Here is a 27,459-nt window from a genome sequence, read left to right on the forward strand (position 1 = left end):
GGGGAGAACCTTACCAGTGCATCGTTTGTTCGGTTATGTTTTTTTAGAAAATTGTGTGTGCTCTAGCATTGCAAACTGACCTTTTTCGCTTGACCCCTTCGACTTGACTCCTTGCTGCCTCCTCTAATATCTGTGATAGTTTATCTTGGTAATCTCTTGTCCTTTTTCATAATGTATCCCACTCTGCATAAATAGAGAAATATGCTGATGTGCTGATGGGGGGTTGTTTTATCTTTATAATGACTGTTCATAAAGATAAAGCAGAAGTCATATTTAAGTGTGTTCAGCTTTGTTTTTCTAGTTAATATTTATGAAATTATCTTTCATCTTCATGCTAAACTTTTTGACTTGTTTAAAGTTACATTTAATTGTATAATTTATAAAACCCTGAATGTATTTCTAAGGCTCTTTAATTCCACAGTTGTGCGTAGTTGCATTCAAATCTTTTAGCATTTAAAGACTCTTGCATCTTTTCATAGTGCATAAAACTGTGTCTGTGTCAGATAAACTTTCACCGAAGGAAGAATTCTTACTTTTACCATTTTATTTCAGGCTCTTGGCTTTCTTTATGCCTCTGGACTTGGTGTTAATTCAAGTCAGGCAAAGGTAATACTATTAAAACTTTATTGTGTAATATAATTTGAGCTGAATAAATATGTGCCTATGTTCATTCAGTTAAGCATCTTTTGTTCTTTCATAGGCCCTTGTATATTACACTTTTGGTGCTCTTGGGGGCAATCTAATAGCCCACATGGTTTTGGTAAGTATTACTACAGTGGAAGACTAATAACGTTAAGTAGCAGAAGAATTTGTGGTTTACAGTGGCCACAACTATTCCAGTTTTCATGATTGAGATTTGCTTATATTAATTAAGACCAAATATTTAGTTGAACATCCTTCAAATTCTTATTAATAGATATAACAAATTGAATCTACATGTGAATGAAAATGGGTAGTGTCCATAATTTTTCTTTAAAATGATTAGTTTGGCTGATTGCCTATAAAAATAAAGATCTGATAAATGGCTTTATTTTCTCTGCATTGGAATTGTCAGAATCACTCTTTATATTGGATTATCATAGATTTTTTTTTTCACTTTTAATCTACAGTAACATTTATTCTTCAAACAGCAACTGAAAAGTTCCTTTCAGATGAATTTTTAAGAAATATGAAACATTTTTTATGGCAAAAAATATGTTAAATATTTTTGATAAAATATTTTATAGTTACCAATCTTTGTAAATAGTGGCTACAGATTAAGAACATTAAATATTACACATGTTGTTATGCAATAATGCCCTAAGGATTGTTGAAGTTTATAGAGTTATTCGTGCAGAATGACTCGAGAGAGGTCTACTTTCTGTTTTCTGCTCTTTATAATTGGCTATCTTCCCACTTATTTGGAAGCCATTTATTGCTGGTGTTAAGATGCCTCCTTCCAGTAGTCTCATTTTCTCTATTTTGCTAATTTGTTACTTCTTTGCTAGTTTGGAAGATTAAGTTTTGTTAAAATTGTATCTAAAATTAGATAAAAATTAGTTCTGAGAGAGTGCCTAAGTAATTTTCTCTAATGGGTAAAATGCACATGCTTCATAAATAAAGTTCAAGCATCTGTTTTGATTGCTCTAAGAACTTAATTATTTATTTCTGAGTATGGTTAGCTTTATTTGTTCCCCCAAAATTGCCACTGTAGCATGTGAAACTCCTGTCTCCTCACTTAAATTTGTTTTACAGGGTTACCGATACTGGGCCGGCATCGGAGTCCTCCAGAGTTGTGAATCTGCTCTGACTCATTATCGTCTTGTTGCCAATCACGGTATCTCTTTTTCTCCTTTCACCTTTTAGGGGAAAAAAATACAGAATTAATTTTAGATACATTTATTTTTATTGTACTATTTGAAATACTGTGATTGGCTCTCTTAAGTGGACTCATCTTTAAGCTAGTTGATAAAGAAGTACTTTTTTCTTTAATTTTACTTTGGGTTCTACTTTTAAGTATTTTGTGAAAAAGTTTGATTTATTAATAGATTACTATTTTGTAATACGTAGACTGCTATAGAAACAGTTTCTTTTAACATCGTATCTGTCAACATTTGGCAACTGGAATTGTATTTTTCTTTGTGGGGTAATCCTTCTGACTTTCCTCTGTGTTTTTACTTTATTCTTCTGTTTCAGTTGCTAGTGATATCTCGCTAACAGGAGGCTCAGTAGTACAGAGAATACGCCTGCCTGACGAAGTAGAAAATCCAGGAATGAATAGTGGAATGCTAGAAGAAGATTTGATTCAATATTACCAGTTTCTGGCTGAAAAAGGTGATGTACAAGCACAGGTATGTGTTTAAACATCTCAGGGAATATCTTTACCATGTTGTTTATTTTACAGTAAGGGGGAGGGAGCAAGCACTTGTATCTGGAACTAACCTTTTCATTGCTCTAACCAATTATTAGCTACATATTAGAATTACCTGAGGACCATTTTTTAAGATGCTAAGAGTCCTGTACTCAAGAGATTCCATTTGGGTTCATCTGGGATGGCACCTAGGCATTGATAGCTCCTAAAAGCTGGCCAGGTGATTCTCCCTTGTACCACAGTGAACCTCACTGCTTGAACAGAGCGGCTTTAACATTGATGATGAAAGCTCACCAATGATGAAAACTGTATTTTCTCTAAACAAGAAGTATCTGGAATATTTGGAGTATCAGATGCTCTTCAGAGCTATTTACTTTTTATGTTTCTTTTGCTCATCTTAGCTTATAAATTCCTCAAGGTCAAGAATAGCAGGTTTGTTTAATGGAAGTTATATGATAGCCATCAAAATACTCTGTGTGTATTTCCTAGCTTATTTTTAATATTTTGATGATAAAATAAAAAGAACTTTAATATTTATCTTTTTTCCTGTTAAGCTTGCAGTTATTTCTAATTTAGAATATGTAAGAGATGAGCAGTAGATCCTTATTAAGAACAATTGGTTTTAAGACTCACAGAAGGGAATCTTAAATTAAAAAGAAAAAAAATTGTAGTGAAAAGGAGATCCAAATCTTAGCTGAAAAAAAATTACACTAAAGTTGTCTTGTTAGATTAAATATCTTTTTTTAACATTAATGATATGTTTGAGTTTAAATTGTCCATTTTACTTGCTTTCTGTTTATCTTGCTTTTCCGTATTTCTTTTTCTCTCGTCTCTTGCCCCGTTTTGGTTTGAGTGCTTTTGCTAGTGCACCTCATCCCCTCTGCTATTATGATACTACTCTTTCAGTGGTTATCCAGGGATCACAACATACATCCTTGACTTATAAAAGTCAAGGCTGCATGTTAGCACTTTTACCACTTAGAGCACTTTTACCATTTCCAGGACAACACAGAGATCTTAGAGTACTCTGTATGTGTTTTCATTCTATGTATTTTTTTTTTTTTTTTTTTTTTTGAGACAGAGTCTCGCTTTGTTGCCCGGGCTACAGTGAGTGCCATGGCGTCAGCCTAGCTCACAGCAACCTCAAACTCCTGGGCTTAAGCGATCCTACTGCCTCAGCCTCCCGAGTAGCTGGGACTACAGGCATGCACCACCATGCCCAGCTAATTTTTTTCTATATATATTTTTAGTTGGCCAGATAATTTCTTTCTATTTTTAGTAGAGACGAGGTCTCGCTCAGGCTGGTCTTGAACTCCTGACCTCGAGCTATCCACCCGCCTCGGCCTCCCAGAGGGCTAGGATTACAGGTGTGAGCCACCGTGCACGGCCGATACTATTGTTTTATACACTACATATTAATTTAGAGTTATTCACAAATGGACCTTTTCATTGCTCTTTATTTCTTACTGCATTTCCAAGCTTCTCAGAGAATTTTCTTTCTGTCTGAAGAGCACTCTATAGTATTTTTTTTAGAACAAGTTCACTGGGAACAAATTCAGTTTTAGTTTATCTGCAAATACCTTTATTTTACCTCTATTTCAGAAGGATACTTTGTTATCAAAAGCATACATTTTTAGTTTTTAAAAATTTTAGGTTAATATAGAGTAATATTTTCAGTAGTAAAAACTAAATCTTTAGTTTTTTCAGTCATGAATAGAAACTTTTTTTTGACAAAATGATTTCTTATTGCTCTGATTTTAATTATGTACCAGATGTTACCATTTACTTTTGCCTTGTTTTTCTTAATGTTCAGGTTGGTCTGGGGCAACTGCACCTGCATGGAGGGCGTGGAGTAGAACAAAATCATCAGGTAACTAACTATCCTCTTACTAGGGCTTAGCACTTGTTATAGCCAGAAATGGTGCTCCAGATGTATCTCTTACTAAGTCAATGCCAACATCAAGCTTGTGTGATTTAAACACCCCTAACAAATGAGCTTTTAAGATCTAACTAACCCCTAAGGAAGCTGAAGAATAAAAATGTGAATATACCTCAGAGTGGTGAGAAAGATTTTATTAGTTCTAAAACCTACTTCTCAATACTGTCCAAAACATACACATGTAAGTTCTTGGTTTTCTGTAAGTATGTGATAAAAGTATGTCTTAAAACACCTTTTTGAGCTGGCAAACACCTGTAGTACCAGCTATTTGGGAAGCTGAGGCAGGAGGATCACTTGAGCCCAGGAGTTTCAGGACAGCCCAGGCAACATAGTGAAACCTTGTCTCTTATAAAGGAAAGAAAGGCAAAAAAAAAAAAAAAACACCTATAGAACTGCGGAAAGTTTTATGTTTGTGAAGAATTACGAGTATACAGCTATTGCAGTGTCCAATCATTATCTAACCACCAGGTTTTGTTGCTTTCTGTCCTAAAGATCACTCATCTCATCCCTTCTTTTTCCATCACTACACCTACCATTGTCCGAATCATCTGCCTGCATTTCCTAAGCAGCATCCTACTTCTGTAAACCACACATCTAATTATGTTTCCCTTGCTTAAAACTCTTGAGTGGTCTGTGATTCCAGTGGCTCAAAGACCAGAACCTTTAACGTGGTATTCAGGACCTTGTACCAGTCTCTGTTTACCTCACCAGCCACTTGCTCTCTGCATCACAGGCACATGGACCTTTGCTCAGGTCTTTGAACACATCAGAACCCTCCCTGTCTCAGGGGAGGTTTCCATAATGCTAGTCCCTCTATCTAGGGTAAATATTACCCCATCTGTTTTCTTCATGGAGCAAATTTCTACTCATGCTCCAGAATGCAACTCTAACCTGTAATATATCTCCCATGACCCTGAACCCTACTCCAGGAGTAGGTCATGTGCCACAGTTAGGATTCCTAAAAATCTGTATTCCTGTAGCCCTTGTCCATTGTAAACTAAGTAATTATGCAATTAAGTTGTTTTCCCTGCTAGAACCTAAAGTCCATGTCTACCCTGTTTGCCACTTTATTCCCAGCCCCTGGCAGTACCTAGCACATAGTAAGTTCTCAGTAAATGCTTATCAAACTAATAAAACTCTGTTTTTTTACCATGCCCATTAAGTATTCTAATTAAGATTATTGCATAGACCACATCCCATCACCTTTAAGAGTTAGATTGTAACAAAATAACACTTATCACTAAAACAATATCAAATATCTATAGGGTGTTTTTTTAGCTTTTGATAGGTTTCGTTGTCTCTAGGTCATTAAAATCTATGTCATTAGTCCAGTAAAGCATCAGATGAACTGGTTAATAAAAATGTTGGGTGAGAGAAGAGAATTCCAAATAAGAGTTTGCAGCATACCTTTTATATTAACTAGTTTGAGAATATTGTTGGTATTGTATGCTGCCTACCTATATAAAAAGTGACTACACAGTGATAAATTATTTCACCATCTTCACAAAAGAAGGAAAAGGAATTTCCAATACATAATTGCATTAACTCAAATATTACTGTGCCTATTATGTGCCATTCACTGCTAGGCATTCAGGGTACAATACTGGACAAAATAGTTCTGGTTTTTGTCCTTTTGGAGCTTCAAGTTTAATAGGGGCATTGGATAGTTTTTAAATGATCACACCAATAAATATGTAATAAATTGTGACTGTTGTTACAAAGGAGAAATACAGGATACAATAATTGGTAATGAATGGAAGGTACCAGTTGTCAGGGAAGACTTCTCTAAGAAGTGGATGACATCTAAGTTGACAGTAGAGGTAAGGTCATTCCTGGCTAAAAAGAACAGTATGTGCATGGGCTCAGAGACAGAAAGGAGCATGACTGGGGTGCCCGTAGTGCAGAGGGCAAGATGAAACAGTGCTGAGACAAGTAATGCCTGCTCATGTCAATGTAGTTCTACAACACTTCAAGGGGCTGCAAAGACCACCATGTTCAGATTTAAAAAACAATGGCTTTGGCTGCAGTATAGAGAATGAATCAGAAGACCCCAAGAATAAAGTCAGGGAGATCAGGGAGGGGAGTATTCCAAAAGTTCAGATGAGAGAAAATGTGGCTCAGACTAGACCTGTGGTAATAGAAGACAGCAGATGGATTCAAGATGTGTTTGGAGGCCGGGCGTGGTGGCTCACACCTGTAATCCTAGCACTCTGGGAGGCCGAGGCGGGCAGATTGTTTGAGCTCAGGGGTTCAAGACCAGCCTGAGCAAGAGCGAGACCCTGTCTCCACTAAAAATAGAAAGAAATCATATGGGCAGCTAAAAATATATATAGAAAAATGAGCCAGGCATAGTGGTGCACGCCTGTAGTCCCAGCTACTCAGGAGGCTGAGGCAGAAGGATTGCTTGAGCCCAGGAGTTTGAGGTTGCTGTGAGCTAGGCTGACGCCACCGCACTCTAGCCTGGGCAACAGAACAAGACTCTGTCTCAAAAAAAAGATATGTTTGGTGGTAAAAGTAACGGGACTTAGTGTGATAGATTGGATGTGAAAGCGGGGGCGAGTACCTTGAGCAGCCAATAATAATTGGTGTTGCCACTTACTTAAACTGAGAGGCTAGACGAGAGGTAAGGTGGGGTCAAGGAGAGAAGATTCCAAGTTCTGTGTTTAAGCAGTGAACATATAGGTAGTTGAATAGACATACAGATGGTTCAATAGACTGATTTGGAACTGAAAACATAAGCTTAGAAGTTGCCAAGATCTAGATAGTATGTGAAACCACGGGACTGGGTAAGATTGCTTAGGGAATGTAAAGTAAGAATGGAGTCCAAAATTCCTGGACTCCAGAATGGAGTCCAAAAGCCCTCAAGAACTTTAATGTTTTGAAGCTGGCTGGTAGAATAAGAATCAGCAAAGACTTAGATAACACAGATAGAGAGTTAGTAAGGAAACCAGGAGAGAATGGCATCTTGTAAGCCAAGCTAAAAGAGTCTTTCAGGAAGGAAGGTCTGGTGAGCTATGCCAAATACTGCAGAGAGAGGTGGAGTGAGATGAGAGAACATTTTTACGGGCAATATGAAGGTCATTGGTGGTCTTGAGGTGAATTTCTAAGTAGTGTGTATGCAAGCCAATTAAGACTATATTGTAGAGTGAATTGGAGTACACGTAGCTAGTTCTTTTGAGAAGCTTGGCTGTGGAGGAAAGTAGTTAACAGTCATTATTGGAAAGAAATTGGGGGTCTACAGGAGAGATGCAACTTGTGTATTTTGGTTTGGGTTTTATTTTTTAATAACAGGAGGTTAAAGAGTGTTTGAAGGGGAAAGGTTTTGAAAGGGAGAGAGCTTAAATCAGCAAGGGAAAGAAGGAATAACCAATGGTACAAGATCCTTAACAAAGATGGGCAATACAGTTTACAGTGATGATAATAAATTTCTACTGATACTATTGTGTTTAGTTGTGTGATTTTTTTTAAGTAGAATCAAGAATTTTTCTCTAAATAGTACAAAAAGAAAGTGTATTCCTTTAGAGAACTGTGAAAATATGCTCTATGCCTTGGAATGAATTCTTAGTTTTTCCTTTCTCCCAGGTTACCAGTAGAGAGCTAGACCAAAGAAGTCAAGGTGCTGTTAGCTGTTTTTTAAGCAGCCTGATGCACACTTTGCCTGTAAATAGCAGAAGTCTTCTTGGCCCTTAAGTTTAGGGAACACAAAATTTCTTTGCATCTGTAACTATGAAATGACTTAATGTAAAATGGTATCTTGGTACAGCTATTTGGTAAAATAAAACTTCTAGATGTACTGATTTCTATTTTGAAATATTAATAAGTGAGTATTCTTGTTTTTAAAGCCACTTCAGTATAAGAAGATGTTTTTAATTTTCCTGAAATAATTATTTTGGCTAAAAGCCAAGGGCAGATTCTATTAAGAACTAATAATTGTAATAAATTATTTTCTTACAGAGAGCATTTGACTACTTCAATTTAGCAGCTAATGCTGGCAATTCACATGCTATGGCCTTCTTGGGAAAGGTACTGTACATCCTGTGAATGTATTATGTAACAGCAAGAGATGTTTGCATAGTAAGCATATATTGTGTTCAAGATCTACAGTTTACCAAAAATAAATTGAAATAAAACTTCCAGTGCAAGAATATTATATCTTATCTTAAGGTATGTGCTATTCTAAGGCACTTTCTTAGGCAACTTAAACATAACATAGAATTTGCTCATCAGTCTGTTACATCCCCATTGAAAATAGCAACCACTGTCTCAGCTCCTCCTTTTTGTGTAATGTATGCAGTAATGAGGAATTTGTTCTTGAATCTCTGCAGTTTTTTACTAAGACTGTCACAATTGCCTGTCTCCTTCCTGCTCAGTAGAGGTAGTTAGAATTTGTTAAAATTTACCTGTAGACTTTCAATTGTCTTAAGTGTGACAGCTGTGACCCACCTCTCAATGTAGTTCTTTTCTTTTCTTTTTTTTTTTTCTTTTTATCCTGCTGCTCCATGGGTTGGATGTAGTTCTTTTCTTAAGCAAAGAAACATTTAAGTCCAGAGACTTACTGAATAGATTTCATATGTCATGGAAGAATCTCAAAACTTCCTTTTTCAATATTTTGAAAAATAATAGAGTATAAATCAATGGATATTTTCATCTATAACCAAAGCTTAAAGTAAGCAAGTTCAGACAGAATATATTTCAAAGGTTTTTACAAATAGGAAAATCTTATCAGTATTTGCCACATGATCATAACTAGTTAATTGGGGCCCAACAACTTTACATTTAAACATTCCAACCATTATAGCATAGAAATTGGTATTCTCCCATCTATTTTTGTTAAGCATTTAAGGACTTTTCATTCCTGCCCTTTTGGTTCTTGCTCTGAATTACTAATTAGCCCTATCTTAAAAAATTATTTCCTTTGGCAGGGTGTGTTGGCTCATGCCTGTAATGCCAGCACTTTGGGAGGCCAAGGTGGGAAATCACTTGAGGCCAGGAGTTCAAGACCAGGCTGGGCAACATAGCAAGACCCTGTCTCTACAAAAAAAATTTTTAAAAATTAGCCAGGCATGGTGGCACATGCCTGTAGTCCCAGTTACTTGAGGGGCTGAGGTAGGAGGAGCATTTGACCCAGGAGTTCAAGGCTGCAGTGAGCTATGATTGTGCCACTGCACTCCAGCCTAAGCAACAGAGTGAGACCGTATCTGTGTTTAAAACCTTTTAAAATAAACTTTTAATTAGTTTTTTCCTGAACTTATGGCCCACTCTTTATCTTATCCTGGGGAAAGTATTGGTGAAGGTAAAAGGAGAGTGGATGCTGCTAATAGCTCTTCCTTTTTTCCTTTAATCACTGATCTGGTCCTAAGCAACTTATTAACCATTTGACTGCCAAGGGATAGAGTGAGAAAAAAAGTTTCATCCTGGGGTTAAAAATCTCTTGAGACTGATCTATGAGCTGATTTTATATATTCATATTTACAGATAAGTCACAAATTTGATATGACATCAAATATATAATAATATTAAAATGTTTGCTTTTAAGGGTTTGCTTTTAATTCTAAAATATCCTCTGGGGAATTCTAAACTTTGTGGAAAGACTTTATGAGATCTAAGAAAACTGAAATGAAATAAGATAAGAGAAAAATGTAATTGCAGAGAGGGTTACAGCTGTTAATGAAATTGGGATCTGTTTTCCAGATGTATTCGGAGGGAAGTGATATTGTACCCCAGAGTAACGAGACAGCTCTTCACTACTTTAAGAAAGCTGCTGACATGGTAAGACTTTATGACTCAGTGTGTTGAAATGTGTACCGTATTATTAATATTTTAATAAATGTGTTATATGGAAGAATTAATCATAACCAACTCATGCCATAAATTATTGAAAGTGCTTACGTAGATATGATTGATGTGAATGTATTGACTACAACCCTTTCCCAATAAAAAGCAATTTTTATTAGAGAGCAGATTGTTAAATATTAACTCTCTGTTTAAATTTTATTGAGAAGTTTCCTAATCAGGGAAATATTGATTTTAGTAATGGAACTAGGAGTTATGTAATATACCCTATTAGTATTGCAACTTGAAGCTTGAAAGCTTACATAATTGGATACTTTTGATAATCATAATACATAATTTAGGCTTTCTTTGGCCCAGAGAACACTGCATATGAACCCTTGATGCCTTGTATACCTGCAGTATGTACACTTAACTCTTTGCTAACTATGTTAGTGAACATCTTTGCCACCTGATAGCAGTATTGGCTGTTACTACTAGACGTTTCATGACATCTTCTCTCTTTATTGGGGTGAGAGGTTACCAGTGAAAACTGAAAACAAAAATGTGACCTTTTAATTTTGATGAAATACATTATTCATGTTTTATATCATAAATTCATGTACAAATGGTCATAAGTTAAGTCACCAAAATTTAATTCTAAATGAATTTACTCTTTACTCTTTTTCAGGAAATTACCAAAAGCCCCCAAATGTCTAAAAATCAGTATTATGTTTAGCTTGATGGAAAGAAGAAAGTTTTGAATTGAAAAGTAGTAAGACATGTTTTGAGTGTGTTTGTTAATGATTTCTTTTGCAGTCATTTATTCTTGCTTTTTTTTAATGAATCTTTTTCACTCTTTTGTCTTATTTCTCTGGTTTGCAGGGCAACCCAGTTGGACAGAGTGGGCTTGGAATGGCCTACCTCTATGGGAGAGGAGTTCAAGTTGTAAGTGTTCCATCTAACATTATGACTTTATTTATTTATTTATTTATTTATTTTGAGACAGAGTCTCACTTTGTTGCCCAGGCTAGAGTGAGTGCCGTGGCGTCAGCCTAGCTCACAGCAACCTCAAACTCCTGGGCTTAAGCAATCCAACTGCCTCAGCCTCCCGAGTAGCTGGGACTACAGGCTTGCACCACCATGCCCGGCTAATTTTTTCTATATATATTTTTAGTTGTCCAGATAATTTTTATTTCTATTTTTAGTAGAGACGGGGTCTCGCTCAGGCTGGTCTCAAACTCCTGACCTCAAGCGATCCACCCACCTGGGCCTCCCAGAGGGCTAGGATTACAGGCGTGAGCCACCGCACCCAGCCAACATTATGACTTTAATAAGCAGTTAGCTGGAGAGGTGGGGAAGTATTCCTTAAGTAGCTTCCATTCAGCCCAGGTGAAGCTGTTCCATTGTGACCAAAGATGAACTTTTCTTGTTGTCTCTGAGTTTTGCCCAGCCCACGCCCCACAGCCCCCATCTCAACTGTCTTCTTAGGATAACTCTGTTTCTGGCACATTCTCCCAAATGTATAAAGCTGTTTCCTGAAGCTATGGAGCTGTTTCTCATTCTTCCATGTGTGTTCTCCACCATACTAACTCTTCCCACTTTCAGGACTTAAACATTTCCCTTGCCTACTTCCTTACTCAAGCCTACGAAAATGCTTACATACCTCCCATTTGGGAGGGGGAAAGCTTTCCATTCTGCCCTTTGACCCTTCTAGCTAACTCCTCTTTTCTCTCCAGCTCTTCACTGAAAGCCAAACTAAGCTGCTACCATGCACTCTTGAGTTCTTAGCAATCTGGCTTCTGCCTCATGTAACTACTCCCCCTGTACAGGTCACCAGTAACCTCCTAATGTCAATCCAGTTGACATTTTGGGGTTCTGCCTTACTCAAACGCTCTTCCCTGTGGTTCTGAGACTGCAAGCTCTCTTGGTTTTCTTGGCCATTTTGTCTCCTCCTTTTGCACTGCCTCCTCATGTTGGATGTCCCTGGGTTTGTGTTGCTGTTCTCTTAGGTGATTTTTCTAAGCAATATATTCTTTTAATTTGGGCCTGAAACTAAGAGCTAGGTTTAAAGGTCTAATCTATAGATATTGTGTAACACAAAAAACAGTAATGTGTCATTTTGATTCCTTCTAGTCATTTTTAGATAAGAAAATTCAGTAGTAATCTTTATTTTAACTTCTTTCTGTGGATACATATGACCTTTCAAATCTAATTATTAAGATTTTTTGTTTTTTTGAGACAGAGTCTCACTCTGTTGCCCAGGCTAGAGTGAGTGCCATGGCATCAGCATAGCTCACAGCAACCTGAAACTCCTGGGCTCAAGCGATCCTCCTGCCTCAGCCTCCTGAGTAGCTGGGACTACAGGCATGTGCCACCATGCCCAGCTAATTTTTTCTATCTATATTTTTAGCTGTCCATATAATTTCTTTCTATTTTTAGTAGAGACGGGGTCTCGCTCTTGCTCAGGCTGGTCTCAAACTCCTGAGCTCAAACAATCGCCCGCCTTGGCCTCCGGGAGTGCTAGGATTACAGGCGTGACCCACCACGCCCGGCCTATTATTAAGTGTTTGATAAGGTACAAAGGAAAGGAATGAATAAGGAGAGAATAATTTTTCTTATTTAATATTAGAAAAATGTAGGTTTAAAAAGGATTAATTGGTTAGCAGAAAAGATTATTTCTTAATTCCTGGTTCTACCAGTGTTTATGCTTTCTAAGAGTAACATACAAATTGCTTCACAAAAACTCTATTTCCTTTTCTTCACCATCTTAAATATAAATCCCCCTTGACTTAAAGTATATTACCATCTATGTATTATAAAAATGAGAAGGTAGTCTTTTTTAATGGCTCTTCAAGAATATTTTATGTGTGCTTTGTTCATTCCTTTTAATCAGTGAATCTGCTAACTTCTATCAGCCTTTTGACCTTTCTCATCATGTGACATCTTTTTCTACAGAATTATGATCTGGCACTGAAGTATTTCCAGAAAGCTGCTGAACAAGGCTGGGTGGATGGACAACTACAGCTTGGTTCTATGTACTATAGTAAGCCAGCGGTCCCCAACCATTTTGGCACCAGGGACAGGTTTCATGGAAGACAATTTTTCCATTGACTAAGGGTCGGGGGGATGGTGTTGGGATGATTCAGGCACATTACATTTATTGTGTACTCAAACCTATGAGTTACTGATAATCTGTATTTGCAGCTGCTCACCAGCAGTAGCATCACCACCTAAGGTCCACCTTGGATTATCAGACATTAGATTCTCATAAGGAGCATGTCTCATAAGGAGTGTGCAACCTAGGTCCCGCGTGTGCACAGTTTACAGTAGGGTTCACGCTCCTGTGTGAATCTAATGCCGCTGCTGATCTGACAGGAGGCGGAGCTTATGCAGTGATGCTAGCAATAGGAGCTGCTATAATACAGATGAAGCTTCACTGGCTTGCCTCCTGCTCACGTCCTGCTGTGCGGCCTGGTTCCTAACTGACCACAGACCAGTACCGGGTCTGCAGCCTGGGCTGGGGGTTTGGGGACCGCAGTAGTAACATTGGAATTCATGATGGATACACCAAAATCTAAATTAACGTATTTTCCACTAGATGGCACCATGATACGGAAATGGGAGCTATATAATTCTGGCCGATTAATATTCTCCCAATTCAACGATTTGTACATCTTGTTTTTCATTGTAAATTATATTAATCTGTATCAATATATGAATTTATATTAGATTCACATATTTACTCCATAAGAATTCTGACTTTCATTAGGGTTTTATTCCTCATATGTAAGACTTCTCTGGTGCTTAAGTAAATCTTATTTAATCTCATGTGATTTTTTTTTGTTTGTTTTAACAGATGGCATTGGAGTCAAGAGAGATTATAAACAGGCCTTGAAGTATTTTAACCTAGCTTCTCAGGGAGGGCATATCTTGGCTTTCTACAACCTCGCGCAGATGCATGCCAGCGGCACAGGTGTGATGCGATCGTGTCACACTGCGGTGGAGGTAGGGTCTTTTCTGTGGGCTTGTGTGTAAGAAGTTGATTTACCTATTAAGGTCTGTCCTTTTAATTCTGATTTTTCTTTGCATGATTTCTTCTGTGTAGAAATAGGCTCAGACTACTGGCATTGATATACTGAGGAAAGACTCTGAGAGTCTAACTGTTGTATTTACTTATTTAGTTTGTCTCTCTCCGTTAGAATCAATATTTATAAAAGCAGATATTAGTGTCTGCAGTATCTCTAGCACCTAGGACAGTATCTGATACATAGTCGGTGTCAAAAAAGTATATTTTGATTGAATGTTCCAAAGGGGAATGCTAAGATCTCCTAATCGGAAATTTTCCTCTTTAGTTCTCTCAGACCTGGCACTTTAGAGTAACATTGATAAACGCTTAGCAAAATTTCTAAATCTCTCTGTGCTTTAGTTTACTCACTTGTAAAATGGGCCTATTAATAGGACAAATTTCATAGGGTGGTTCCTCATGGACCTCATGGGAGGATTAAGTATGATAATATACATAAATAATCAGAACAGTACTTGGCCAGAGTAAATGGCATATAATTGTGTGCTATTATTTTTATAAACTTGTTGACTTCCAAAGAGTAAATGAAAACTTCAGATAAATTCCCAAACTGTTATGTATATGTAATAAAGCTGCCAGAGATTTAAAGAGCTGAAGTCACTTGTAGCCAAAGTGTAAAAGTGACTTTCTGGCATATCATTCTTATTTTTCGTATTGTTTTTTTTTTTTTTTTTCGTTCTTCTTCTCACAGTTGTTTAAGAATGTATGTGAACGAGGCCGTTGGTCTGAGAGGCTTATGACTGCCTATAACAGCTATAAAGATGGCGATTATAATGCTGCAGTGATCCAGTACCTCCTACTGGCCGAACAAGGCTATGAAGTGGCACAAAGCAACGCAGCCTTCATCCTTGATCAGAGTAAAGTTCACTTTAGTCCTCCTGCCTTAGGTTTAGAACACAAGAGCTCACATTAGGTTAACCTGTTTAAAAAGAAAAGCCACAAAGAAACATTCTTTATTGTTGTAAATGGAACTTAACAACACACATGTTTGTTACTTAGTCATGAAAGTTAGTTTTATAACTAGAGTTGACAGTAGAAATGTATGTGACATTAATTTTTAAATTAAGTGCTTTCAATAAATATATTTTTCAAAATACAGTGAATATCAAAACCCCATTTTCCCAACACTGTAGATTCCTAGAAGTGGCTCAGTAATTAGTCTCTTTATTAGTTTTATAGATAAAACATGTTTCACAAAGTATCCAGTGATCCGCATCCAGTGATTTCCCTTGAACTCAGTATTTTATTTCAAACTTGTTTAATATAATACTATTATATCCTAATTCTTTTTTAACTTATGTGCCACATATCCTTCCTAGTTTGCAAATGAAGCCTGAAAGTCTAGTGCCTTTCCCTAAATGCCTGATTTGTATTTCATTTATTTTCCTATAGGAGAAGCAACCATTGTAGGTGAAAATGAAACTTATCCCAGAGCTTTGCTGCATTGGAACAGGGCGGCTTCCCAAGGTAAGTGGTTAATTCTAGGATAAGAGTTTCACCTGGGGACCTCCCTGTATTGTTTATCTCCCATGAACATTAAATCATGTCATTCATCACCTTAAAATTAAGCAGAGATACTAACTATTGCTTAACTTCTTTGTATATTATTGGCATTTATTCTTAAAATGGAAGTCCTAGTGCCAGGGTTTCTAAATTGGGTTGCAAAGTCATTGTACTAGACATTTCCACCATGCTATGATTCACTCTTTGGTTTCTAGTTTGAAGCTAATATATTGTCTAAAACTGGAATGGAATAGAATATAGGATAAAATATTAGCCTAAAGCCCAAAAGACTAATCTTTTCCCACTCCTTTTGAGTATTTCTTTTTCAAGCGTACTACTCCCAATATTGTCTATCCCTTCTCCAAGCCTAAACAATGGTCAAGCTGAACTATTTAAAAATATCAATGACATGAGAAAGTAGAGCATAATTATTTGAAGAGGAGAATTGGTGAAAGAGGGAATACAGGTTGATTATCCTTTATCTGAAATGCTTGGGACTAAAAGTGTTTCGGATTGCAGATTCTTTCAGATTTGGAATATTTGCATGTAAATACTGGTTGAGCATTCTTAATCCAAAAATCTGAAGTCCAAAATGCCCCAAAGAGCATTTCCTTTGAGTTTGACCTTTAAGCATCAAGTGTCAGATTTTGGAGGATTTGGGATTTCAAATTTTTGGAATAGGGATGTGTGACCTGTACTACCTACCTGGTTTTACCTCTCCCTGACTATTACAAACCCTTCTGCAGAAGAGCTGCACTGCTAGTTTATGTTTTTACTGACTTTATAGTTTGGCTGAGGGATTTCTTACAAAGTTTGTGTACTACAAGTGAAAATTCTTTGCTTTATATAAGCATGTTAGGAGGAGGGGAAATAATAGTTTGGTCTTTTCTTAAACACTATTTTTTGGCATTTGTGCATTTAACTTTTGTTTAAGGCTATACTGTGGCTAGAATTAAGCTTGGAGACTACCATTTCTATGGATTCGGCACTGATGTAGATTACGAGACTGCATTTATTCATTATCGTCTGGCTTCTGAGCAACAGCACAGTGCACAAGCTATGTTTAATCTGGGATATATGCACGAGAAAGGACTGGGCATTAAACAGGTGAGTGTGGCTTCAATACAGATGTTAGACTAATATAATTGTGATTGGGGAAGCATCTGCATTTGTATAGAAAATAGACTTTCTGTCTAATTCAGTCATATTTTAGGCCACTAAATTATGAGAATGATTTGTAATATTTCAGAAGATTGCCCTTCCATCTCTCTCATCTTCCACCACACACACATTAATATCTATGCTCTTATATTTGGGATATTAAACTAAAGACAGATTCATGAAAATGGAAATGCAGTGCTGCCTGTATTGATAACTATTAATATTTGCTTGAGAAACTGTCCATCTTCAGCCAAATTCTATTTCTAAATTATTTTGAAATGAATTAAATATTTTCTACTGATAAACTTATTTCTGATTCTTACACCTTCCTAATGAAGTCTAACATTCTCTAGACCCATGATCTTAAGGTTTTGCTTGTGTATCCTCAAGAGAATTTTGAAAAACTGTATACCCCTTTGCACATTTTTAAGTTGACATTTAAAATTTTTCTTAAGTTCGTAGGGTCTGAATTCCAGCTATTTAAAATGTTAACATTTTTTAAATAAAATTATTAAATTATTCTTAAGATATCCAATAGAGGCTGGGCACGGTGGCTCACGCCTGTAATCCTAGCACTCTGGGAGGCCGAGGCGGGTGGATCGTTCGAGGTCAGGAGTTAGACCAGCCTCAGCAAGAGCGAGACCCCATCTCTACTAAAAATAGAAAGAAATTATCTGGCCAACTAAAATATATATATATAGAAAAAATTAGCCGGGCATGGTGGCGCATGCCTATAATCCCAGCTACTGGGGAGGCTGAGGCAGTAGGATCGCTTAAGGCCAGAAGTTTGAGATTGCTGTGAGCTAGGCTGACGCCATGGCACTCACTCTAGCCCGGGCAACACAGCGAGACTCTGTCTCAAGAAAAAAAAAAAAAAGATATCCAATAGAATATAAATAACAAAATAATTTGATACCCACCATTATTAATTTTTTTAATATACAAGCAGGTTCTTTAATTGAAAATTGTATCTTTTCCTTGTCTCCCTAAATTTATATTTTCAGCCATTACTTCCATAGAATTATACAGTAATGTTATTAATGCTTAGGTCTTTCACTAATCACTCTGTCATACTTAATCTGAAAAAAACAAGTATATAAATTCATTTTGCAATTGGATGCTGTGGCTCATGCCTGTAATCACAGCACTTTGGGAGACCAAGGTGGGAGGATGACTTGAGCCCAGAATCTTGAGACCAGCCTGGGTAACATAGCAAAACTCCGTCAGTACCAAAAAAAAAAAAAAAAAAATTACCTGAGCGTGGTGGTACATGCCTATATTCCCAGCTATTCAGGAGGCTGAGAAAGGAGGATCGCGTAAGCCCAGGAGTTTGAGCCTGCAATAAACTGTGATTGTGCCACTGCACCCCAGCCTGGGTGACAAAGTGAGAGCTTATGTCTAAAAAAAAAGAAAAAAAGAAAAAATTCATGAGATATTATTAGAGTTGGTTGATTATTGGTATTATACATTGTTGATCAAATCATCAAAATGATATAAATTTTGATAAAATTTTACTTTTGTGTTGCTGAAAATGCATCTTTTAATAAGATGAATGGAGCATTTTTAAAAATTAGTTTATCATTGGATTTACCATTCTATTTTTTTTTAAATTTTTATAAATGTATGACTAGAACCTTGTTCACATATGTAAGTATACAAAATACAGAAGAGTTTTATTAGAGCAGCAGGGGCACTTGATTATTTAAACTGTTTTAGAGTTATATGCCAAAAATCAGAATCATTTGTCTTTAGGAATTAGTTTTAATGATCTATCTGCTGACAACCCTGATAGATCCCCCTTTGGTTGTGTTGAAAGCAAAAAATGGGAAACCTTGTAAAAGGATGTGTTCCCTGACACTAGAGCCTTTCACTTTCTCAGTTTCTGGAAAGAATACCGAAAAGGCTTTAAAGACTTATGAAATGACCATTAATTATACCCCTCACTCTGTCATCTAGAGGCACTTTGTTGAAGTCTTTAAGAATTGAGGGAAAGTTGTTAATTTCATTTTGCTAATGCACTATTTTTTGACAAAATCTGGCTTCTTTGTTCACATTTAGACATTTTAATTTCAATATGTAAATTTTTATATTTTAAGTTTATCTTAATATTTAAAATATTAATTATTAATATTAGATACTTAAGTGTAGTTTTAGCAAGACTCTGGACTGCAATCTCAGTGTGTTTGACTTCTGGAAGATCTCTGCCTGTAACATAGTCATTGGAGTCTCTCTTGACTGTCAAGCCAGTCAGCCAAATCAGACTTAGCTTCCATCAGAAAGGCTTAATTCAAATAACATTTTGAATAAATAACAAAGTTTACTATGTGTTTGGTGACTAATACAAAAATCACATATAAGTTATGGCATTTATGGGATATATCTAGTAATAATTTATTGAAAGTAGTCAAGGTAAAAACGACATAAATCTAATAATCTGGTTTTATAATAGGTTATAAAATTGTGCTTCTGATAACTTAATTTTAATATAGCATAATATGTATCTAATATAAATTCTTGTGAATAAAGAATATGATAAGGCAGTTATTTTGATAAGAGTTGGGAGGAGGGAATTTGTTTTCAGCTATTGAGAATAATTGAATAATCATCTATAAAAATCAGAGTAACTACATTAATTTTAATAAGACATCATGATCACCTTTTCCTATTTTTTAAAAGAAAGAGACACTCATACCACTGAAAGCTAATCAATCCAGCATCTAGTATAGCTAGGAAAGTGTTAAGTATTAAATAATATGAGGATTGGCTATAATTGGAAAAAATAATTCATGATATTATTTGATAACTCTCATTACCCTGTTGAATCTATTTAATCGTCATAATGAATAATTCACAGAGTCTTTACAGATCACATAAAGTTTGATCCATGATCTTGAAAAATATGGCAATCCAAAAAAAAACTTTTGAGCGTTTGAGTTAAATTTTTTTAAAAAAATTAGAGACACTAACCATAATGTTACCATTATTTGAAAGTGCTCTTCTTTTTAACTGCACACCCTGAGGACAAGAATAAGGAATAGCTGAAAGTTACTTATATTTAAATATGTGGGGGGAAAAGTCATTTTTAGTGTTTAGCCTTTCTTTCCCAAGTCTCATAGAATTCAAAAGTTGAATATTCTTTGTCATCAGGGCATGAGGTTTTCAAGTGTAAGTTGTCACAACTCTCACCATCCATTCTACCACATACCTGAATTCAGAACACTCTAACCTGTGCCAAAATTAATAATGACTTGTTTTACCCTTTACAGAAATACATCTAACACAGAGAAACGCCAGATGCCCTAATATGGGTTTAGAATTAGTCAATAAAGGAGCCTTCTCCAAAGCCAGCGTTTCTCTCTCTGTGGTGGCCCCTGAGGTTTTTACACCCCTAGGCATTGCTCCTGAGGAAGGGGTGGGGTAGGTGAGGGGTATGCTTTTCTTTTGTAAAGTGAAGAAAGGTTGCTGTGCACACAGGCCTGTTCTCAGGCAGATCCCTTTCAGGAAAAAGCACGTCTGAAAGTTTGAGGAAACTGGAAGATAGGCTCCTTTAAATCTGTCCATGCTACTAGTACCTCTTGTAAAATACTGAGTGTGTCTACCCCACTTTGAAGATCACTGCTCCAAACTGAAACTACAAGTTGCTTACACTGACTGAAGTTTTAAGTAGCAAAAAATTAGCTTGAGACTTAAGAAGGTCGCCCTTGGGAATCTCCAGGTTAACAGTGTTAAAGCATAGATATATAGCTGTATGCAACATATCTACACAGCAAATGGGATGTTATTTTGGGAGAAAATGAGTCAAGTTTTTTAATTAAATTTTTCAAAACTAAGCAGTTAGATAATTAAACAAATTTTACCCAAGTAAAGCTTGGTTTTTTCTTTAGGTGAGGGAAATTCATTTTAAAATGAAAACTTGAAAGGTAAAATAAAATTTCCTAATATGCAAACTAAATAAATATTTTTACTTATTTTGACGAGAAATAAATTTTTGTTTATTACCTATATTATAGGATATTCACCTTGCAAAACGTTTTTATGACATGGCAGCCGAAGCCAGCCCAGACGCACAAGTACCAGTCTTCCTAGCACTCTGCAAATTGGGCGTTGTCTATTTCTTGCAGTACATACGGGAAACAAATGTAAGTAGACATGCTTCCTTAATTAAGTCACAGATGATACAACCTTCTCTGTCCTGGAAGTTTTTATTTAGAAAGTTGGGGATGCATATGGCAGAGTGCCCTGCAAATGTCAGTTGTCTTCCCTTCTTCCCCCCAGGCGAAGTACCAAAGGACATCATCAGGTGAGGGATGAATATAGACACAGAGCAGTTAATGCAGTTTTTAGGTAGCACTCGATGATTTCTACTGCTAAAGCATGTTTCACTGACGCGTATGTTTTCCGGTTTAGTGAAAACTGAGACTTACTCAAAGCAGTTTGAAAGGGTAATTAACTAAATTCAGTAAATATTAAATCAGATGACTGCCTAGCAGTGACTCAAACCAGCCCCTTAAAAAGAAAAAGAAAAAAAAAAGGAAGAAGACAATGAATCTGAAAAACTACCCAGGCTGTTGTACTTCGGTTTCTTCTGATAGTGAAACATAAGTTAAAAATGCCACCAGAATTTTCTTCTCTAAAAATAGCTTGAAATATTTAAATAGGCTAATGATAAAACCTAGGTAGGAGGTGAGTTACCCATTCTCTTCAAAACTGCTTTAGTGAACAATATTTATATGTTGGTGCTCTTGGGTTCTTCTGCCAGTTTTAAATTTTGTTTCCAGATCCTATAGTTCCTAGTAATGGATGAACTGGTGCAGCATATAACTCTGAAAGCCCTAAAATGTCCAGAGCACTTGTTGGCAAAAACAGCTATTAAACTTTAGTTTATTTAGGACTAGAAAAGGATGATGTTTCACCCTTTTATAATGTCTTTCAGAACAGGTTAGTATGTCATTTCAGCTTTAGACTCTAGAACAGACTTTCTTTCCCTCATAAATTGCACAGATGCAAATGTAGTCCATGCAGCTCCAGCATCAACAGTGAGAAATAGACTTCTCCATTTTGCCACCCTAGCCCACGCCACTGAGGTGTCTCCATAGACAGGCCCTGGACGTGTGGGACTCTGTCCTCCGGTTGCTGAGACACATGTGATGTCAATTGCTATAATTGCTTGGTAGCATAAGCCAGAGTATGCAATATCTTTGTTCCTTTGATTAAAAAGCTGATAGTGTGGCAGCCTGCGGTTTCTCTCTTAGGACTGTTTCAGACTCTTGTCTCCCACAATTTTTATAACCAATAAGCTGTAATTACAGTCTAAGATTTCATCTTGCAATACACTGTACTGAGTATATTATATCTTTGCTGGGTTTTTTTAATACAGAAGTATAAAGAAGACAATAAAATGTCCCATAATCCTATCAGCTAGATAGTCCAACTAGAAAAAAAAAGTGCAAGAGTAATAAGTATTGATGGTAAGAAAGTCAAACAGTACAGTAAAACATAAAACCTCCCGTCCCAGGTTCCTCTCCAGGGAACACAGTTAGTGGTTTCTTATTTTTTTCCAGAAAAATTTAGCACCTATACCTACAAATATGCATTATGGAGACCTTTTAAATATAATTTTATTTAAATAAAGGATTATACCCCATATTTACTTCCTTTATGGGTAAATAGCAGAAAATAGCAGGAATAACTTTTCTTAAGTGACACTAAAACAATGAAAAAATATCGTAGGCTAAGAACATAACTTTCAAGTTCAAATTCAGATGTTAAATATTTTGCATCTTAGTTAAATCCTAACTAAAAAGCATTATTCATTCAACTATTAAATGTATGAATTTCTTCAGTCTTCAACTATAAGAGAGTAGTAGACTAGCCCCACTGTCGTAGAACGGAGCTTTTCAGCTGGTGTGCCATTACTACAAATAGCTGACAGGTGGGCCACGATACTAATTTCCCCTCCTTGGCTCTCCATTGTCCCAGTGTTCCTTTCAAATATTTTCTATGAAAAATGATTGAAAATTAGTGAATTAGATTACTGATGGAAAGAACCCTGTTAGACATTTTGTATAGTCAGCTATTATAAGTTAATAGCTTGGTGCCTGAGACACATTATTTTGAGCTTCAGTTGAAGGCTTTAAAACCCTCTTTTTAAATACACATTGCAAAATGTTCCTCAAACCAATTATGTTTAAGTTCTATACTTATTTCTAATTTGTAATATAACTTTCCTGTTCCTTCCCTGACATTTCAGTGGCGATAATGATTTTTATTATGTTATTTTCATTAAGATTCGAGATATGTTCACCCAACTTGATATGGACCAGCTTCTGGGACCTGAATGGGACCTTTACCTCATGACCATCATTGCGCTGCTGCTGGGAACAGTGATAGCTTACAGGCAGAGGCAGCACCAAGACATGCCTGTGCCCAGGCCTCCAGGGCCACGGCCAGCTCCACCCCAGCAGGAAGGGCCTCCGGAGCAGCAGCCACCGCAGTAATATCCGCCATGTCCAGCCTTGATCAGTGACGACTAGGGAAGTCGTTTGCTGAGAACACTTGCATTTGAGTTAGGACTTTGGATCAGTGGTCACCTCCTGGAAGAGGCACAAAGAAGCATTGAATTTCTTAAAGCTGCTTAGAATCTGATGCCTTTATTTTCAGGGATAAGTAACTCTTACCTAAACTAAGTTGAATGTTTGTTTCAGTGCCATATGAAATAACAGCTCTCAGTGGCTTTCCCTTTTTTTTCTGGAAACATATGTGAGATACTCTAAAGTAATGTCTGCTGTATACAGCTATCTTTCTTGGATCCTTTCAGTCATTCTTTCAATGTGCATAAGTTCTTATATCAGCCATCTTTAAGGTTTTGTGCATCAACACTAAAAACTGATCAATGTAAAAAGGAAAACCCAGTTAGATGCAAGTTTAACCTTAAACATGTTTGAAAGTCAGAGAATAGAAGAACTTGCCTTTCAAGTAAAAAAAAAGAAAGAAAAAAAAAGGTCTTCAAAATGTTTTGGAACTGAGAAACTTATCAGTCTACCTGCAAGTATACATATTTATCATATTTGTTACTTTAAAAGAAAAGTTGGCAGGTTTCTTATTAATTGTGATTGTCACACTTTATACCATACTCATTTCCTTCAAAGACTTGTTAAAGAGTTTTTTGTGAACTTCACTTTTTTGGAATGGAATATATATGTAAAACTTTGTGAACTGAGTCCTTGCACTAACGTGAATTTGCCCTACCTACCACCTACTCAGTGTAATTTTCTTGTTTGTTTTGAGTATACAGAGCCTTGATCTGGAAGCCAGAGGATGGACTAAATGGGAGAAATTAGAAAACAGTATTAAAGAACTCTGGATGAGGTACCAGGATCATAGACACACTTTCCCAAAAGTTGAAGCATTTATTCTCAGAATTTATTTTACTTTGCATTTCTTATTGCACAAAGAACAGATTGCCCTCCTGAATTCTTTCAACATGAAATGTAATTGCCAGGATATGGCATACAATGACTACCATTACCGTACTAGAACTCAGACAGAGAATCAAAGATGGATTAAACTCAGTGGTTGATGAAAGTCTGTTTGTAGTGTTCTATACTGTTTAGGTACCTTTTTACTTCTTACAGTTTTATATTACTGTAGAAAGTCAGCCGCCTCCTTAGCTATCATATTCACCATCCTCCCACTGTTAACGTTAGGAAAATCAAGGCTACTACACTTCAGAATTTGCTGGTTAAATAGCATGGGAAAAACCACAAAGAAAACTGAGAACTTCACATAGTCACACAAATGAACCAATTAAAGCTTAAACTGAATTTGTATTTCATTTTATTGTCACATGGTAGCGTTCACCAGCCTGTATCTAGTCTGAGACTGCGTTCACATCTGAGCAGGCGTCATACGCGGTCAGTCTGTTGATACTAACCTTTATAATTTTTTCCCATAATCCCTCATCTGCCAGAAAACTTGAAGAGTTTATTACTTATAGAGTTATAGTGCTTTGTTTTTTGAAGTTGGGATTGTATTTAGAACTAGATTTAATTGGTCTGTAATGAACATGAAGGCTTTAAATGTGAAGTTGTATACATTTTTTGTGTTTAGAGTATTATGGGAAACCTGGTAAGCAAACCTTCCTCCCAGATAATTGCTTCTGAATTTGAACAGGTGGTCACAGAGAGAACCATATGTATAAAAGCATGTCTGTGAAAGGTAGGAAATTTTACCCTCAGAAGTGTAATGTCGCTTTAGGCAGCTCTTGTAAATATCACGGATTGTTTTGGTCTCTCACACATGGAGATTTGAGTGCAGTTGGTCAGTATGTTGGTGTCTTTACTGCCTTCCCCTCTCCCCCTTCAAATAAGTATAATCCATGGTAGCTGCCATGTTCCATTTAGAAGGAACTGTTTTAATTTATTTAAAAGTTGAAAACACCTCTAAGGTGACTATCAACTTCCATTTTTTCTTCTGCCATCCATCTGATTTCTCCTTTAGCATTTGTATGTCTATCTTTATTTACTTCCTTCCATTAGTACTTTGAGAAAACATTTCTTAAAACAGTATGCACTACCTAGGCCAGATGGGAAAGTATAGTCTTGTTCTTCATGTAATAACAAACTTGCTCTTAGTTTACACTTGCCTTTTTAAATTAACATTCCAAATATCCTTTTCTTGGTTTGTTTCCACTTCCTGTGTTACCCTGGGTCATTTGTTACCAGAAATTTGAACCAGTATCTTTAAAATTTCTTAGTTCTTATGGCTTCATTTAAAAACTGTCTCAAAATACTTTGCTCCCTTTTTCATTTTTGTTCAGGGGATGTGGTACCTAAGCAAAATAGGAATCGGGTTTGGTTTCTCTCCTAAAATAATGCTCAATATTTACCTAATCAAATGGCATCCATTTGAATAAAATGACAGTAACTAAAGCTAGTTAATGTCAGTGACATTAAACTAACTCCAGGATTCAGGAGTTTTAATGTTAGAATTTACACTTAGCAGAGTGTGGCTTCATTTCTCCATGGTAGCCCATCTCTCCTCATACATTTTATAGTATGTCTTCCTGCCTTCGAAGGTGATGACAGTAGTTCTCTATTTAGCTTATGTTCTCTTGTGTTTGGTTTGTTGGTTAGCCAACTCTCTTGAAACTATCATTTTGCTTCTATTTTATTTTATCAAGGTAGCATTGGTGGTTTTTTTTTCCTTTTGTGTTTGAAGTTTTTGTTTCTGTTTTCTAGGTGAGGCTTATCGTAATTTTGATTAATAGTCAATGGCACAGAAAAAGTAAATTAAAGGCTTTTTTCAGACTTCATTATTTAGCAGTTAAATCAGATTAATTTATGAATCATTAATCTTGATATTCTTGAGGATTTATTACTTTTCTGCATGTAATGTTAATTTCTGAGAGTTATACCACTAAGCTGTTTTATCTCTGTAGCATTGGCAACTTTTGGAAACTTCCATCAGTGATCTGGTGATGATCTGATGATTTATTTAAATAAGGAGCTGCTGATGCCTCGAGGAAACTTAAATATTTTATATATAGGATTTTTTTTCTTTTTCTTTGTTTTTCCCTCCCTTCTTTGCTCCTCATGTTTGTTCTTTAAACCAGTGTTTTGGAAGCATGCATGCAAGCCTGTAAATGAAAACTGTTAATACAATTCTTCATGTGTGTAGCATGTGTATCAATGTCTAACTACATATGCAAAAACTTCCTTTACAGAGGTCTGGACTAGCATTTCACATGCACATTTCAAAACAAGATGCTTCAGGTAAACAGCCTCCTTACCTGCCAAGAAGAGAAGGGCTATATTTGCTCCAGTGACAGCTGGTATTTATTTTGAAAGTAACTGTAATACATATTAGGTAATATTATGACAAGAGGTATGCAAGAAAAAAATTAGAGAAAAATATTATTTTCATGCAAATATTTTTCATCAGTCATCGTTCTCAAATGTGAAAATACACAATTTCTGAATGCTACATTGTCCGAGGCACTACCTGGTTTTTAAATGTGTAGTATTCATTGAAAAGAAGGTAAATTTCTCCATCTACTTGGTATTTCAAGAGAATTTAAAATGATCCCAAGTAGAAAATGATTTGTATTTTAAAGTGACTATTTGCACAAGTAAAAATCTGATTTCGTGTGCATGAGAAGGATCCCTTGGTTATGTGCATGGAGCCATCTCACATGAGCTGTCTTTCCTATTTGGTTTGACAGACAGACTGACACTATTTTCTTTGATTTAAAAAAAAATTCATAAAACTCATAATGTTGATATGATCAAGCTGTAACCACTATGAATATTTAGGAGAGGAAGTTTTAAAAGACCATAAGCTGGCATTGTGAAGCAACACCATGGTAGACGTTTTTTGTAATTTTATTTTGTATTTAATGAAATGCAGTATAAAGGCTGGTGAAGTGTAATATAATTGTGTAAACAAATCCTGTTAATAGAGAGATGTACAGATTCGTTTTGTACTGTATCTTGAAACTTGTGAAATAAAGATTCCACCTCTGGTTATCCCGTATGCTGTAATGTGCCATAACCAAGCACCTTCCCAATCAGCCTCCTTTTTTCAACCTGAATGTTTTGATTTTTTTTAACTGAAACTTTTTGGAAATTCAGAAGCTTCTGAAAAACATAC

General features: G+C 36.2%; 1 protein-coding gene across 1 annotated transcript in view; it reads left to right on the forward strand.

Annotated features, from left to right (window-relative positions):
• The window catches only part of SEL1L (SEL1L adaptor subunit of ERAD E3 ubiquitin ligase), a 59,868-nt gene extending 32,533 nt beyond the window's left edge, over positions 1–27,335 (forward strand). Inside the window, exons 7-21 of the mRNA XM_045562441.1 lie at positions 553–606; positions 701–760; positions 1,735–1,816; positions 2,176–2,330; positions 4,164–4,220; positions 8,244–8,312; positions 9,981–10,058; positions 10,944–11,006; positions 13,017–13,104; positions 13,918–14,066; positions 14,837–15,002; positions 15,538–15,612; positions 16,583–16,755; positions 20,820–20,948; positions 23,097–27,335. Coding sequence (XP_045418397.1) covers positions 553–606; positions 701–760; positions 1,735–1,816; positions 2,176–2,330; positions 4,164–4,220; positions 8,244–8,312; positions 9,981–10,058; positions 10,944–11,006; positions 13,017–13,104; positions 13,918–14,066; positions 14,837–15,002; positions 15,538–15,612; positions 16,583–16,755; positions 20,820–20,948; positions 23,097–23,306 — 1,608 coding nt within the window. The 3' untranslated portion in view covers positions 23,307–27,335. The remainder of the gene's footprint in view (positions 1–552; positions 607–700; positions 761–1,734; positions 1,817–2,175; positions 2,331–4,163; positions 4,221–8,243; positions 8,313–9,980; positions 10,059–10,943; positions 11,007–13,016; positions 13,105–13,917; positions 14,067–14,836; positions 15,003–15,537; positions 15,613–16,582; positions 16,756–20,819; positions 20,949–23,096) is intronic.
• The last annotated feature ends 124 nt before the right edge of the window (positions 27,336–27,459 follow it).

This window comes from Lemur catta, chromosome 1, assembly GCF_020740605.2.
Source record: "Lemur catta isolate mLemCat1 chromosome 1, mLemCat1.pri, whole genome shotgun sequence".
Classification (NCBI taxonomy): Eukaryota; Metazoa; Chordata; class Mammalia; order Primates; family Lemuridae; genus Lemur; species Lemur catta.